General features: G+C 44.3%; 1 protein-coding gene across 2 annotated transcripts; it reads right to left on the bottom strand.

The window, feature by feature from the left end:
- Positions 1 to 296: 296 nt before the first annotated feature.
- On the bottom strand, positions 297 to 4267 carry LOC146683864 (uncharacterized). 2 transcript variants are annotated; one of them, XM_085444292.1, is made up of 3 exons: positions 4094 to 4267; positions 3568 to 3643; positions 297 to 3444 (listed from the first exon to the last, which is right to left on the bottom strand). In XM_085444292.1, the coding sequence occupies exons 2-3, from the start codon at positions 3640 to 3642 to the stop codon at positions 1588 to 1590; spliced, it is 1932 nt and encodes a 643-aa protein (XP_085300418.1). In that variant the 5' UTR covers position 3643; positions 4094 to 4267; the 3' UTR covers positions 297 to 1587. The 2 variants fall into 2 exon arrangements, with proteins under 2 accessions (XP_085300418.1, XP_085300419.1); XM_085444293.1 differs by lacking the exon at positions 4094 to 4267 and having other exon boundaries at positions 3568 to 3961.
- Between the last annotated feature and the right edge of the window lie 8793 nt (positions 4268 to 13060).

The following is a 13060-nucleotide window of genomic DNA, read 5'->3' on the forward strand; positions in this document are numbered from 1 at the left end:
TTAAAACATATGTAAACATAATGTCTGTTAGACCTGCTATTTGGAGGATATGCAGCGCATGCCACCTTGGAATTATGATTTCAACTTTTTGTAAATATGCTTTTTCATCTTTCTTTTTATTTGAGTAATTATTGATGTTTTGAAATATCTGGTTATGTAGCAGTAAAAAAAATTTTCACTGTCATTTTTTTCACTGCTGAGACTTTTTATATATACTGACTGTTTTCCTGATTATGGGCAGTATAATTATATATTTTTTAGCATATGGATAACCTAACTGAGTGAGATTTATGGACCTTTTTTTTTTTCGGATTGCGCCTCAGAATAATAAAAACCCAGAAATTACCAAAATTAAAGATGTAATTTGTCTCATTGAACACTTTATTATAAAACACAGATCTTTTGCCATCATCTTGTCTTAAAACAAAATAACTGTACTGTATTTACAGTAACACAAAAAACCTTAAAGTATTCTTATAAAAAGCTAATTGCAAGCACAAGACTTGGAAAAAGTACGATAATACACTCAACAAAAATATGCAATATGTTTTGCAAAAGTTCAATTATTATTAAAAATACAAAAAGAATGGGACAATAAAAAGAGATTGAGGATAATATGGCAAGATCTGATAACAATATCCTACAATTAAAGAATAAGAACGTGTGGTCTAAAACCACTATGAAGCAAATACATTAGGCTCAAACATGAAAACAGAAATATAGGAAAATATCTTTTAAATAACTACCCCATCGGCTATGTAGTTTTGAAAAAGGGGGCTATGATACACAGGGGTTTTTTTCCATTACAAAAATCAGGAAAAGCCAACCAAAAATCAACCTTCAGCTAAGCAATTGCTGATTTCACAGAAATCCAAAATAAAAGCATATAGGTGTGCCTTATGGCCATTCAATTTAGCAAAAGTCACCATAACCCAGATGGCTAAACAGAACTGTACAAACATAACTGTAATAAAATACAATGATAAAGTAAAACCTGACTTGTAAACTGTAAAATGTGTGCACGATGATAAAACATGTAGGAGATATTGCATATATCTCCTACATGTACTATACACTACATATTGCAGGGGTCTCAATCTCTAATTTTCTGGTGAACCACTACAATACATGTCATCTTTTGACATTACATTAATAAAATTTGACAAATTAAAATTAACCTAATGCATTTTTTAAAGTTGATTTTGGATTCAAATAATAGAAAAAATGAATAAAAGGTGGAAAAACTGCTTTCATTGTTCACATGCACACATGCTGACTGAGGAAATGGGAATGCTTATAAATGGTCTCCAGACTGCCACTCTGAGACCTCTGCGGAAATGCATTTCACAAGTGTTTAGAAAAATATTGCCTCAGTTGTAATAGGAAAACACAGAAACACAAAGAAGTACCTCAAATTGCATTACAGTGGTATTTCACCAAATACTTTTTCTTGGAACTCAGTTTTTAAACACCTGAAACCTTTGCTGTGACATTCACATGGGAACACTTTAGTCTTAGTTCACAACTCAAATATAATCTGTTGTAAAACAACAATGGCTTTTAAGCCATTGTCCGTGAATCAAACCTTTAGATAATGTCCATAACCCACACATTTGATTCCAACACACTGTTCATCTCCGATCTGAAGTCAGGATAGCTGTCATAATTTATCGACAGCTCCAGTACACACCCACATGTGTGTGCCACAGGTCGTCTCTGGAAACCTTTCAGTTCGTTAAACCCAATGATGATGTTCTTTCCCAGATGTAAATCTGAACCTGTGCAAAACCTGAGGAACAAACACAAATGTTCCTTCTCAGCATTCTTCACATATGTAGTTAGATATTTCTGAATCAGCTTCTGGTGAGCCGTCATTGTTTCAGGGAAAGTGAGACACTTGAGAACTTTTCTCAGAGTTGGTTGGAGGGTTTCATAAACTGAAGATAGATCACAAAGGCTTTCCCATGCAGTGCTGAGTGTTCTTGCCCACTGTTCAATAACATAGGCAGGCTCTTGGACAAGTGTTTTGTGTGCAAGCTCCAATAGGACTTCAGTGGCATTGCAGGCTGTTGGTATCTTTCTGCAGCTGTGGTTATCAAGTATGTCTATAAGTTCTTCTTGGTCCACGGTGCTAAAGTCTGATCGCCACGCCTCTAACACTGTACGCTCAGAGTCAGGCATGAACTTAAGGAAATTCTCCACAATATCACTCTTTACATATCCAAAGGCAGCTTGTTCCAGAATGGCAGGTGCAATTTTCACAGGCAGATATTTCTCTCTAACCCATCCAAATGCAATGATTCTGCCCACACTCTCCCACTCCGGTTGCCCAAGATCATGCCTTAAGAAGGGCACTTTGTAAACGTTTCCAGTGGTGCACTGGTCATAGAATTCTTTCCAGAATTCTGAAAGACAGTCTCTCACAACTCCCCCATCGTCATGGGCCATTTCAGGTGTTCCATCAGGCAGTAAGACCTGGATTTTGATGTCGACATCTTCAAGGTCCTTATCACTAAAATGTGAAATGAGCTCTGACATTACCTGCCCTCTGTGGACCACCACTACTCTCCTCACTCTCTCACTGGATGGACCAGGTTGTGGAGAAAAAATCAGGGTGTCATCCAAATTTATTGGCTCACTGTCAGAAAAGGGGCCAACAAAAATAATGTCACTGCTGTGAGAAGTGTTAGCGCTTAGAGACTGCGTGGAAGATTGTGGAAGGTTATCGTTTGGAGTGTCTTCAATGTATGTCACATCATGGCTGATTGTTTCAAATGGAGCAGATGTTTGGACTGTAGTGACAGTAAAAGAAGAGGTTTGGTTTTGAGGACTCGCTTCAATTTCTGAAGATGGATGCAAACCTGGGTTGGAGCTCTGAAGGCTGTCATTTTGTTTTTTCTTTGTGGTGAGGTAGAACCTGAGGATATTAAGTTTTGTGACATGATAAAGTTCTCCTACTGTCAATGCATCATCGACTATCATCTCTTGATAATCCTTCAGATCACAGTCAAAATCTGTTAAGGGCCCCTGAATGTTTCCTCCATCTGGAAAGAACAGGCCTGTTGCAACCTGTAATATGTCCCTTTTCTTGGCATCCTTGCAGATGTCTATTTTTCTTGTTCCTCCTCCTCGTCTAGCTCTAACCTGCTTGAAAACCTCAGTGTCTTCATCATAATGCATCCATCCTATTTCTATTTTTCTATTTCTCTTCAGAGCATTTCTTTTATGGGTTGTTTGGGAATGTTCTTCTTGCCGTGTGCTACTGCCATCCTCTTCAGATAATTTTCTTTTGGACAGTTTGGATTTCAGCCGTTCAAAAAGCGCTGACTTGCGGCTGCTGCCCCTCCGTCTGCAAAATCCAAATACTGCTAGACGATCACCGTATGATGGCAAATAAGTCTTCAGCTCCTCATCTGTCATTAGACTTATGACACTGGCATCAATCTAAAGATGGAAAAATAATTTAATTTATTGAAACAACCAGCCTTGAAAATACAATTCTATTTTTAACTTAAGAACAATGAGGAAAAGTTGCATTTCAACCAGTATCTTGTTGGAATTAAGTACCTTCTCATTCTCCAAGGTCTGTATAATTTCCTCAGAGACTTCTCTTTGTTTCAAGAATTCAGTCAAGTCTCCCATGCTGTAAGGAAGGATGTAAATTAAAATTACAAAATTAAAATAAAGCCACCATATTATCGTCAAAGTATCTGTGCCTACCTACATTATGAGCTCTGACTATGGTGGAGAAGTGGGAACTGCATTTTTAAGTGTCCATTTGCACTGTAACTACAATCAGCGTCACAATACAGTCAATCCCACATTTTCTCAGTTGTCTGGTTACAGTTTTATTGGTTTTGTTCCTTATTTATATAGTTGTCAGTCATATTCCCTGTTTTGGGTGATTTGTGATTTTGTTTTATACAGTGCTGTATACTTATTACGCATGCTTTCAGCAAAACGTCTGTTTCATCAGACGTAACAGGTGTCATTAGCGTGTAACAGAAACCTTATAGGTACCTTTGGTTAACCCTGACGTTGCATTCTGTTCAACTTTGTATGTAACAATCGCTGTCACACTGTTTTTATATACCTTTTATCCAGTTATCATTTGTAGGAAGGCATTCAAAAGTGAAGAACCTGGCGCCATTTGTTGTTAATACAGCAGCTCACGACACGATCCAGTTTTGAGTGCGCACCCCTTTGCGCCATATCCTTCCGGGTAACAAGGAAATGACATCAGCCACGTAGATTTCTTATTGGCAGCGCTAACTCGAAATTTCGAGTTATCTTTCTCGAAATTTCGAGTTATTTTCTCGAAATTTCGAGTTATCTTTCTCGAAATTTCGAGTTATTTTCTCAAAATTTCGAGTTAATAACTCGAAATTTCGAGTTAATAAGTCCGAATTTTGAGAAAATAACTCGAAATTTCGAGAAAATAACTCGAAATTTCGAGAAAGATAACTCGAAATTTCGAGTTATGGATCTTTTTTTTTTTTTTTTTAGTGGCGGAAACGGGCTTCCATACATTTCCCCCCCAAAAAAAAAAAAAAAAAAAAAAAAAAAAAAAAATTTAAAACTTACCTGTAATACTTACCTTGACCGCTATATTTCCTCCAAGGAGAGGCATCTAGGTCTGGAAGGTGTGAACTCCAATTGGAGCCTGATTTTTTCTTGTGTTTTTTTTCTTATCTGTGGGAAAATAGCATTTAAATACAAAACATGAGTCAACTGTAAATACCATTAGGAAGACTGATATCATATTAGTATATATACACATATATATATATTTAAATGTGTTTGTTATTTTTTACAAATATAATGCAATAAGGCATACAGTAAGACCTACCAGGTAACCGATGGAGAATAGAGGCCTCAAGTACAGGGGATACAGGAATAAATGGGTGGAATACTATGAACCTCTGTTGCCAGTGCACCTGAACCGTATTGACGGAATAACAAAAGCTCACGTTCCTAATACCTAACCCCTCCGGGGACCGGACTCCCAAATTTGTGTTCCCCTAACCCTAACCCCCTTTATTTCATGTTTTAATTCATGTTTTATTGATTTTCCTTAAAAACTCAAATTAGAGAGAACTCAAAACTAAATGAAAAAACCACACAGAAAACAAATTGGGATTGAAAATACTTTATTGGAAACAAACCAAAGTAACGGACACGGACAATGAGAACCTGTAAAAAACAAATACTTTCCTTTTGAAATTTAAAAAAAAAACCGTACTTACCTAAAAAGAAAAACCTGTAAAAGAAATACTTACCTTGAAAATCAAAAATATTTATGGAGGTAGAGGGATGTGAGGCTGTGGACCATCGGGTTTGATGGCCCGTGCACGCCCTGTTCCTCCTTCGGGAGGGACAGGTTCTTTTTCTTCAACCCTAACCCCAGTAGAACAAGATGAAAAAAGGAAACACAGAAAGCAAAGTGAAAAGACAAGTAAGTCACGTAAAAAGAAAAAGAAAGAACCCAAGAAGTGGGAGGAATAAAGCAACAGTATAAAAGCCAAGACGGCACACAACACAGACACACTGAGCTCGGCCTGAAGAAGGCGAAGGAACGCCGAAACGTCGCGAGGAGCTCAGTAGATGCGCATAAACCCAAGATGGGCAATTTTTTGAACTGGGGCAGGGGTACCACCATCCTGTCCCACGGTGGAGAGTGCATCTCAGGGAACCGGCGATTGCTGGTTCCCTGATCTTTTTTCAACACCCTATCCAGCCAGGTCCTCGTGGGATGGGAGGTGCCCCTGCCCTGTCCAACAATCCTAACCCTAACCAGAGGGAAACCTTAAAAACCAAAGAAATGCAAAACAAAGAAAAGAAAAGACAAGAATGTCAAGAAAAAAACACAAGTACAAAGACAAGAAAGTCACGTAGAAAGAAACAAAGCCAGGAAATAAGAGAAAAACAAAGAATAACGTACACCAAATAACGGAAAGGATTTAAAGGAAGGGGGTGCCATAAACACAAATAGAGTGAACAACGGACGGGATGTCAAAAAAGACAGGGGGTGCCATTAAGAAACAAATATAAACAAAGTGTTGAAAGAAAACAAAGTTAAAGACAAGTGTAAACAAAGAGAACAACAGTGAGACAAAGATATGAAAGAACACAAATAGAGACAAAGAAGTGTAAGACAAAGAGAAAACAAGTCAAGGAAAAAAGGAAACACAGATAGAAAGCAAAGTGAAAAGACAAGTAAAAGGCAAAAGAGAGAACCCAAGAAGGGAAACAAATAGAGAAAAAGAAGTGAAAGACAAAGAGAAACACAGTAGAACAAGATGAAAAAAGGAAACACAGAAAGCAAAGTGAAAAGACAAGTAAGTCACGTAAAAAGAAAAAGAAAGAACCCAAGAAGTGGGAGGAGCAAAGCAACAGTATAAAAGCCAAGACGGCACACAACACAGACACACTGAGCTCGGCCTGAAGAAGGCGAAGGAACGCCGAAACGTTGCGAGGAGCTCAGTAGATACGCATAAACCCAAGATGGGCAATTTTTTGAACTGGGGCAGGGGTACCACCATCCTGTCCCATGGTGGAGAGTGCATCTCAGGGAACCGGCGATTGCTGGTTCCCTGATCTTTTTTCAACAACCTAAGCCTCCTGCAAAGGTACTCTGAACCATGCCATGTTGGGCACCTGCGGATGCGCCCGCACACGGACAACGCAATGCCAGTGGAACCAGGCCCTCTGCACCTTCCTTTCTCCGACTGGGACCCTTTTGTCCCATCCTTTTTGGTCCGATTCGCCATATCTCCAGAACCGAAGAAGCCATCGGCGTGGCCTCTTTGCCACAGCGTCCGGCACCCACCAAAACCCCCACCTAGACACCAACATCAGCCCTCTACACCTCTTACTTTTTCAGTTATTCCACTTTTGTCCCATCCTCTCCTGGCTTTTTCCCCATAACCCCCTATCCCTATCCCTATCCTATCCTATCCTATCATTTAAGCCTCATCATACCTGCAGTGGGCCACTGGAGGGAGACAAATCACCAAGCACTGAAATTCAAATTTTGCACTACAGACCTCACAGTGTCTGTCTGTGTGCTTTGGTGTGTGTGTGTGTGTGTGTGTGTGTGTGTGACAGACAGAGAGAGAGAAACAGACAGACAGACAGACAGAGACACTTGCTGTGTATTTAAAAAACAAACGCTCAAACAAACCAAAGAGAATGACAGAGGCAGAAAGACACTGTTTTATTTATGGTAACCGATGATGCCTTGCTCTCCCCTTGTACAGTGCATCCTGAAGCCATATGTGGACCAGCAGATGAGAGGAACAGGAGCCACAGAGCGTCAGCGGCAGACATCCAAGTTGCACAGGGCACACGCAGCACCAGGCAGAATTAATGACATTCCTGAGACACATCCCAAACCCCCAACCCGCTGCCTCCTCTCCTCCTCCTCCCGGAACCTTTGAGCACCCACTGTGTGTGTGTGTGTGTGTGTGTCTCTCTGTTTTACACAAAAAACACATGTCAGTGCACTTGCAACAACTTTAATATGCAATGTACAGGACTTGCCAGCTCGGCGCCCTCCTATGGACCACAGGTGCAATTGATTGTCCAAAGCTGATAACTATCACCTTCTGACACTTTGCACCGCATTGAGCCAGCAGGGGGAGCCCCTCTGGTTCAATCCCAGTTGCACAGCAACTGACCAGCTTCTCTCTGTGTGCTTTGGTGTGTGTGTGTGTGTGTGTGTTGTGTGTGTTGTGTGTGACAGACAGACAGACAGACAGACAGACAGAGAGAGAGAGTGATACAAAGCTGTCACAGTCTGGCGAGGGCAGACTGTATGAATTGAAAAAGGACCCAAAATGCAGACTCCAAGGAACAGGGAACAAAACTTGAATGTTAACAAAAAGTGAGCCGTTTAATATGGCTGGAAAAAAAGGTACAAACAAAGGGCAAGGCAAACTGAAGCAAAATTAACACAAACCTAAACTGGGAAATCTAAACAAACAATAAGAAAAACCTAGACAAGAAACTTGGAAGCATGGCATAGGAAACATGGCGTGGACAACAGACGACCTGACAATCACACACTGAAAACAGAGGACTTAAATACACAGGAGGTGATTAGGGGAAGTGGAGACACATGAGGAAACAGCTGGCACACATGAACATAATGACGTCACAGTGGGAGAGTAAAACTGAACATGATGAACACAGAACACCAGACCTCTTCACAATAAAACAGGAAACATAATGAGACCTAGACATGACAACCCGAACTTGACAACGTAAGACACAGACATGAAACGCATGAAGAGCAGGGGAGATTTAACATGGTTGGAAACACGAGGGGAAAATAATAACTAGAAACACTTAGGCATAATAATACAAACTTGATAACATAAGACACGCAGCATGAAACACGAAGGGTGAGGGGAAGCTTAAATACAGGGGAAGAAAACACAAGGAGTCTAATAACCAAATGAACTTAGATAACCTAATGAACAAAATAAACTCAAACTTAAAACGCTGGGTCAAGAGACCCAGGACCATGACAGAGCCCCCCCTTCAAGGGCGGATTCCAGACGCCCAAAACCATGAACAAAGAAATGCAGCAACAAGAAAACAAACCTGAAACAAAACCAAAACAACCCACCCAGGGCGGGCGGCGGGGGTCCAGGACGGAGGGCCTGAAACAAAACCACAAAAACAAAGAATCTGAAGCACTCAGTCCAAACACAAGGGCTTAAGAGTCCGAGACCCTGTTTCAGGAGGGCGACCATGATCTCGGCAGAAAAGGAGTTCATGGCACAGTAGTTCAGGTGGCCGACCTGGAGGCCGATGGCACAGTAGTCCATAGTTCAAGGGTTCAGGGGGCCGGCCATGTGGAAGGCGGCAGTGGCGAAGCAAGCATGGCTGGCCACACTCGGGTGGCTTGGCTCGCGGCCGGCGGTGACATGGACGAGACCTGTCGGGCGGCTTGGCGGGTGGTCGACGGCGTGGACGATAATCCTTGGATGGTTTGGTTGGTTTCCGTCGACAGGCTGTCCTGACAGGCTCCGGAAACAGCCGTGCTGGACCTGGACGTGGCTTGGCAGGTGGAAGGAGACAAGGCTGAGGCGTGGCAGGCACAGATAATGGCGCTGCAGGCGACGGCGTGGAAGGATGCTGGGCGCGCTTGGCTGAACCTCCAGCTGGCACAACAGGACCAGGCGAGGCAGGGCCAGCAGGTGCGGAGACCTCTGGCTGAGGCGAGGCAGGGCCAGACGCAGCAGAGGCAGGACCAGGCGTAGCAGAGGCAGAGGCCGGACCAGGCGTAGCAGAGGCAGAGGCCGGACCCGACGAGGCTGAAGACTCTGACGAAGCCGGACCCGACGAGGCTGAAGACTCTGACGAAGCCGGACCCGACGAGGCTGAAGACTCGGATGAAGCTGGACCAGGTGACGACGAGGCGGCCGCAGGTGGCGGCTGAACGGTCCCCTCGGACCCTCCAGCTGACGAGGCATGAGGCTGGACGGGCTCCTCGGGCCCTCCAGCTGACGAGGCAGGTTGCTTTTCAAGTTGCAGCAACACACAGTCTATAGTGGGTGAAATGAGTTCGTATGAGTTCTCAGACTGAGGTGTGGCAGAACCAGGTGTGGCAGAACCAGGTGAGGCGTCGTCCTCAGGCTGAGGCGTAGAAGCAGCAAGCAGTAGCGCAGCAGGTGGTGGTCCTGCAGGCGGCGGCACGGGAGCCGCAGGAGGTGGCGCTGCAGCCACAGGTGGTGAAGCAGAAGGTGGCCAGACGGGCTCCTCAGGCCCTCCAGCTGACGAAGCGTGAGGCTGGACGGGCTCCTCGGGCCCGCCAGCTGACGAGGCGTGAGGCTGGACGGGCTCCTCGGGCCCGCCAGCTGACGAGGCGTGAGGCTGACGGGCTCCTCGGGCCCGCCAGCTGACGAGGCGTGAGGCTGGACGGGCTCCTCGGGCCCGCCAGCTGACGTGGCGTGAGGCTGGACGGGCTCCTCGGGCCCTCCAGCAGACACAGGAAAAGGCTGCACAAACTCCAACTTAGCCCCTGGCTCCAACCTGGCCCGGATCTCGGTCCCACAGTGGCTTAGCTGAGCCTCATGGCTAGCACTTCCAGTGCAAACAGTCTTATAATTTGGCTTCTTGGAAGCAAAGTTCATAGCATGATCAATACACTGGGATGCTAGGTAATTGTGCAGAGGGATAAGATATTCCGTGGAAGACTTGGCTGGTGATTTTTCAGTCTTAGTCATTTCATAAACATGCCCATGAACCTTTAAGGCAGTGTTTGTTCCAATATTGTCCTTAGAAAAAACGCGTGGATTCAGAATATAATCACCCACCTCATGTTGCTGTGAGCCGTGGTGACGACCTGGACGCCGCCTCCTCCTGGAAGCGGTGGTTGTGGGGGCCGGCGCCGCTACAGCTGAGATGAATGTAGCACTGGAAGCAGCCACCGGTTGAGGTGAGGGAAACGCAGCACTTGTCTGCTGCCGTGGCGACATGGACATGGAGACAGGTGAGAGACTGAATAAGCCGACTCTTACTCCTGTAGCCGGTGAAGGAAGAGCTGCATCACCGCAGGGCTGGTGTGATTCAGCCTGCACACTGGGCACCTGCTCAGACGATGATGGTGAGGCAGAGGAGTTCGTGGCTGTAGCAAACTTCTTTAAATCTGCAGGCAGGCAGTCCATAAAACCTGGGTTAGCCGTGGCTATCCGGGTCAACTGAGCCCGAATAGCCTCCTTCTCCTCCCCCTGCTTCCCTGCACAGGAGATAATCCAAAGTCCACGAAGCTGTGTAACACGAATCTTGAATTCAAAAAAGTCACTGAAATAAATGTCCGCTGGGTCCAGCATGGTCAGGTCGTTCTGTCACAGTCTGGCGAGGGCAGACTGTATGAATTGAAAAAGGACCCAAAATGCAGACTCCAAGGAACAGGGAACAAAACTTGAATGTTAACAAAAAGCGAGCCATTTAATATGGCTGGAAAAAAAGGTACAAACAAAGGGCAAGGCAAACTGAAGCAAAATTAACACAAACCTAAACTGGGAAATCTAAACAAACAATAAGAAAAACCTAGACAAGAAACTTGGAAGCATGGCATAGGAAACATGGCGTGGACAACAGACGACCTGACAATCACACACTGAAAACAGAGGACTTAAATACACAGGAGGTGATTAGGGGAAGTGGAGACACATGAGGAAACAGCTGGCACACATGAACATAATGACATCACAGTGGGAGAGTAAAACTGAACATGATGAACACAGAACACCAGACCTCTTCACAATAAAACAGGAAACATAATGAGACATAGACATGACAACCCGAACTTGACAACGTAAGACACAGACATGAAACGCATGAAGAGCAGGGGAGATTTAACATGGTTGGAAACACGAGGGGAAAATAATAACTAGAAACACTTAGGCATAATAATACAAACTTGATAACATAAGACACGCAGCATGAAACACGAAGGGTGAGGGGAAGCTTAAATACAGGGGAAGAAAACACAAGGAGTCTAATAACCAAATGAACTTAGATAACCTAATGAACAAAATAAACTCAAACTTAAAACGCTGGGTCAAGAGACCCAGGACCATGACACAAAGCACTGTAATTCAAATTTTGCACTGCAGACCTCACAGTGTCTGTCTGTGTGTGTGTGAGTGTGTGTGTCTGTGTTTGTGACAGACAGAGAGAGAGAGAGAGTGACACTTGCTGTGTATTTAAAAAACAAACGCTCAAACAAACGAAAGAGAATGACAGAGGCAGAAGGCGATTGTACTGTTTGTGGCAACAGACGACTCCTTGCTCTCCCTTGTGCATTGCATGCTGAAGTCATATGTGTGGACCAGGAGATGACGCAGTGCTCCAGAGGCCTGGTTCTGCTGTCCCTTCTGCGGTCTCCTGCTGCAGACGCTTCTGTGTAGGGAAACTGCTTCCGAAAAAGGTTTGCAGCTCTATCTCCAGGTAGGAGGGTCTGACAAAGACAGGGCGGGCACCATCGGAGTCGGGGAAGGATTCTGCATCCGTGGACGCATCACACGACCGTTCTCCAACTACTGCCCCATCCTGCAAAGGTACTCTGAACCATGACATGTTGGGCACCGGCGGATGCCCCCGGAGACAGGCAATGCAACGCCAGTGGAACCAGGCCCTCTGCACCTTCCTTTCTCCAATTGGGACCCTTTTGTCCCATCCTTTTTGGTCCGATTCGCCATATCTCCAGAACCGAAGAAGCCATCGGCGTAGCCTCTTCGCCACAGCGTCCGGCACCCACCAAAACCCCCACCTAGACACCAACATCAGCCCTCTACACCTCTTACTTTTTCAGTTATTCCACTTTTGTCCCATCCTCTCCTGGCTTTTTTCCCATAACCCCTAAACCCTAACCTAACCTAACCTAACCCTAATTTAAAACAAATGTGTGAATTCGGAGAAATTTGAAGTATCCAGATGAGGTGCTGTTGTGTAACACCACAAGCTAAAACAGCTGTTTTTAATTCTAAACTTGGCTGTTTAATAATCAATCGTTATTCAGAATCAGAATCAGAATACTTTATTGATCCCTGGGGGAAATTATTTTTTGTTACAGTGCTCCATTTTAAACCAACATTAAGACAAGACAGACAATACACTAACTAAGAATAGTACAATATATACATATATATACATACATACATACATAAGTCACTTATAAATAAATATTTGGAAAAGAAACATGTGTAGTTGTAGCAGCAAACAGTGTGTTAAGTGGATGCGTTGTACAGGGAGATGGCCACAGGCAGGAATGATTTCCTGTGTCGTTCAGTGGTGCTTTTCGGTAATCTCAGTCTCTCACTGAACGAGCTCCTGTGACTGACCAACATGTCATGGAGTGGGTGGGAGGTGTTATCCAACATTGTCTTTATCTTGGACAGCATCCGCCTCTCCGACACCACCTTGAGGGAGTCCAGCTCCATCCCCACAACATTGCTGGCCTTACGGATCAGTTTATTAAGTCTGTTGGCATCTGCGACCCTCAGCCTGCTCCCCCAGCATGCAACAGCATAGAGGATCGCACTGG

Source organism: Copadichromis virginalis, linkage group LG20 (assembly GCF_057382275.1).
Source record: "Copadichromis virginalis isolate Kocher_CV1m ecotype Utaka linkage group LG20, C_Virginalis_male_GT1.1, whole genome shotgun sequence".
NCBI lineage: Eukaryota > Metazoa > Chordata > Actinopteri > Cichliformes > Cichlidae > Copadichromis > Copadichromis virginalis.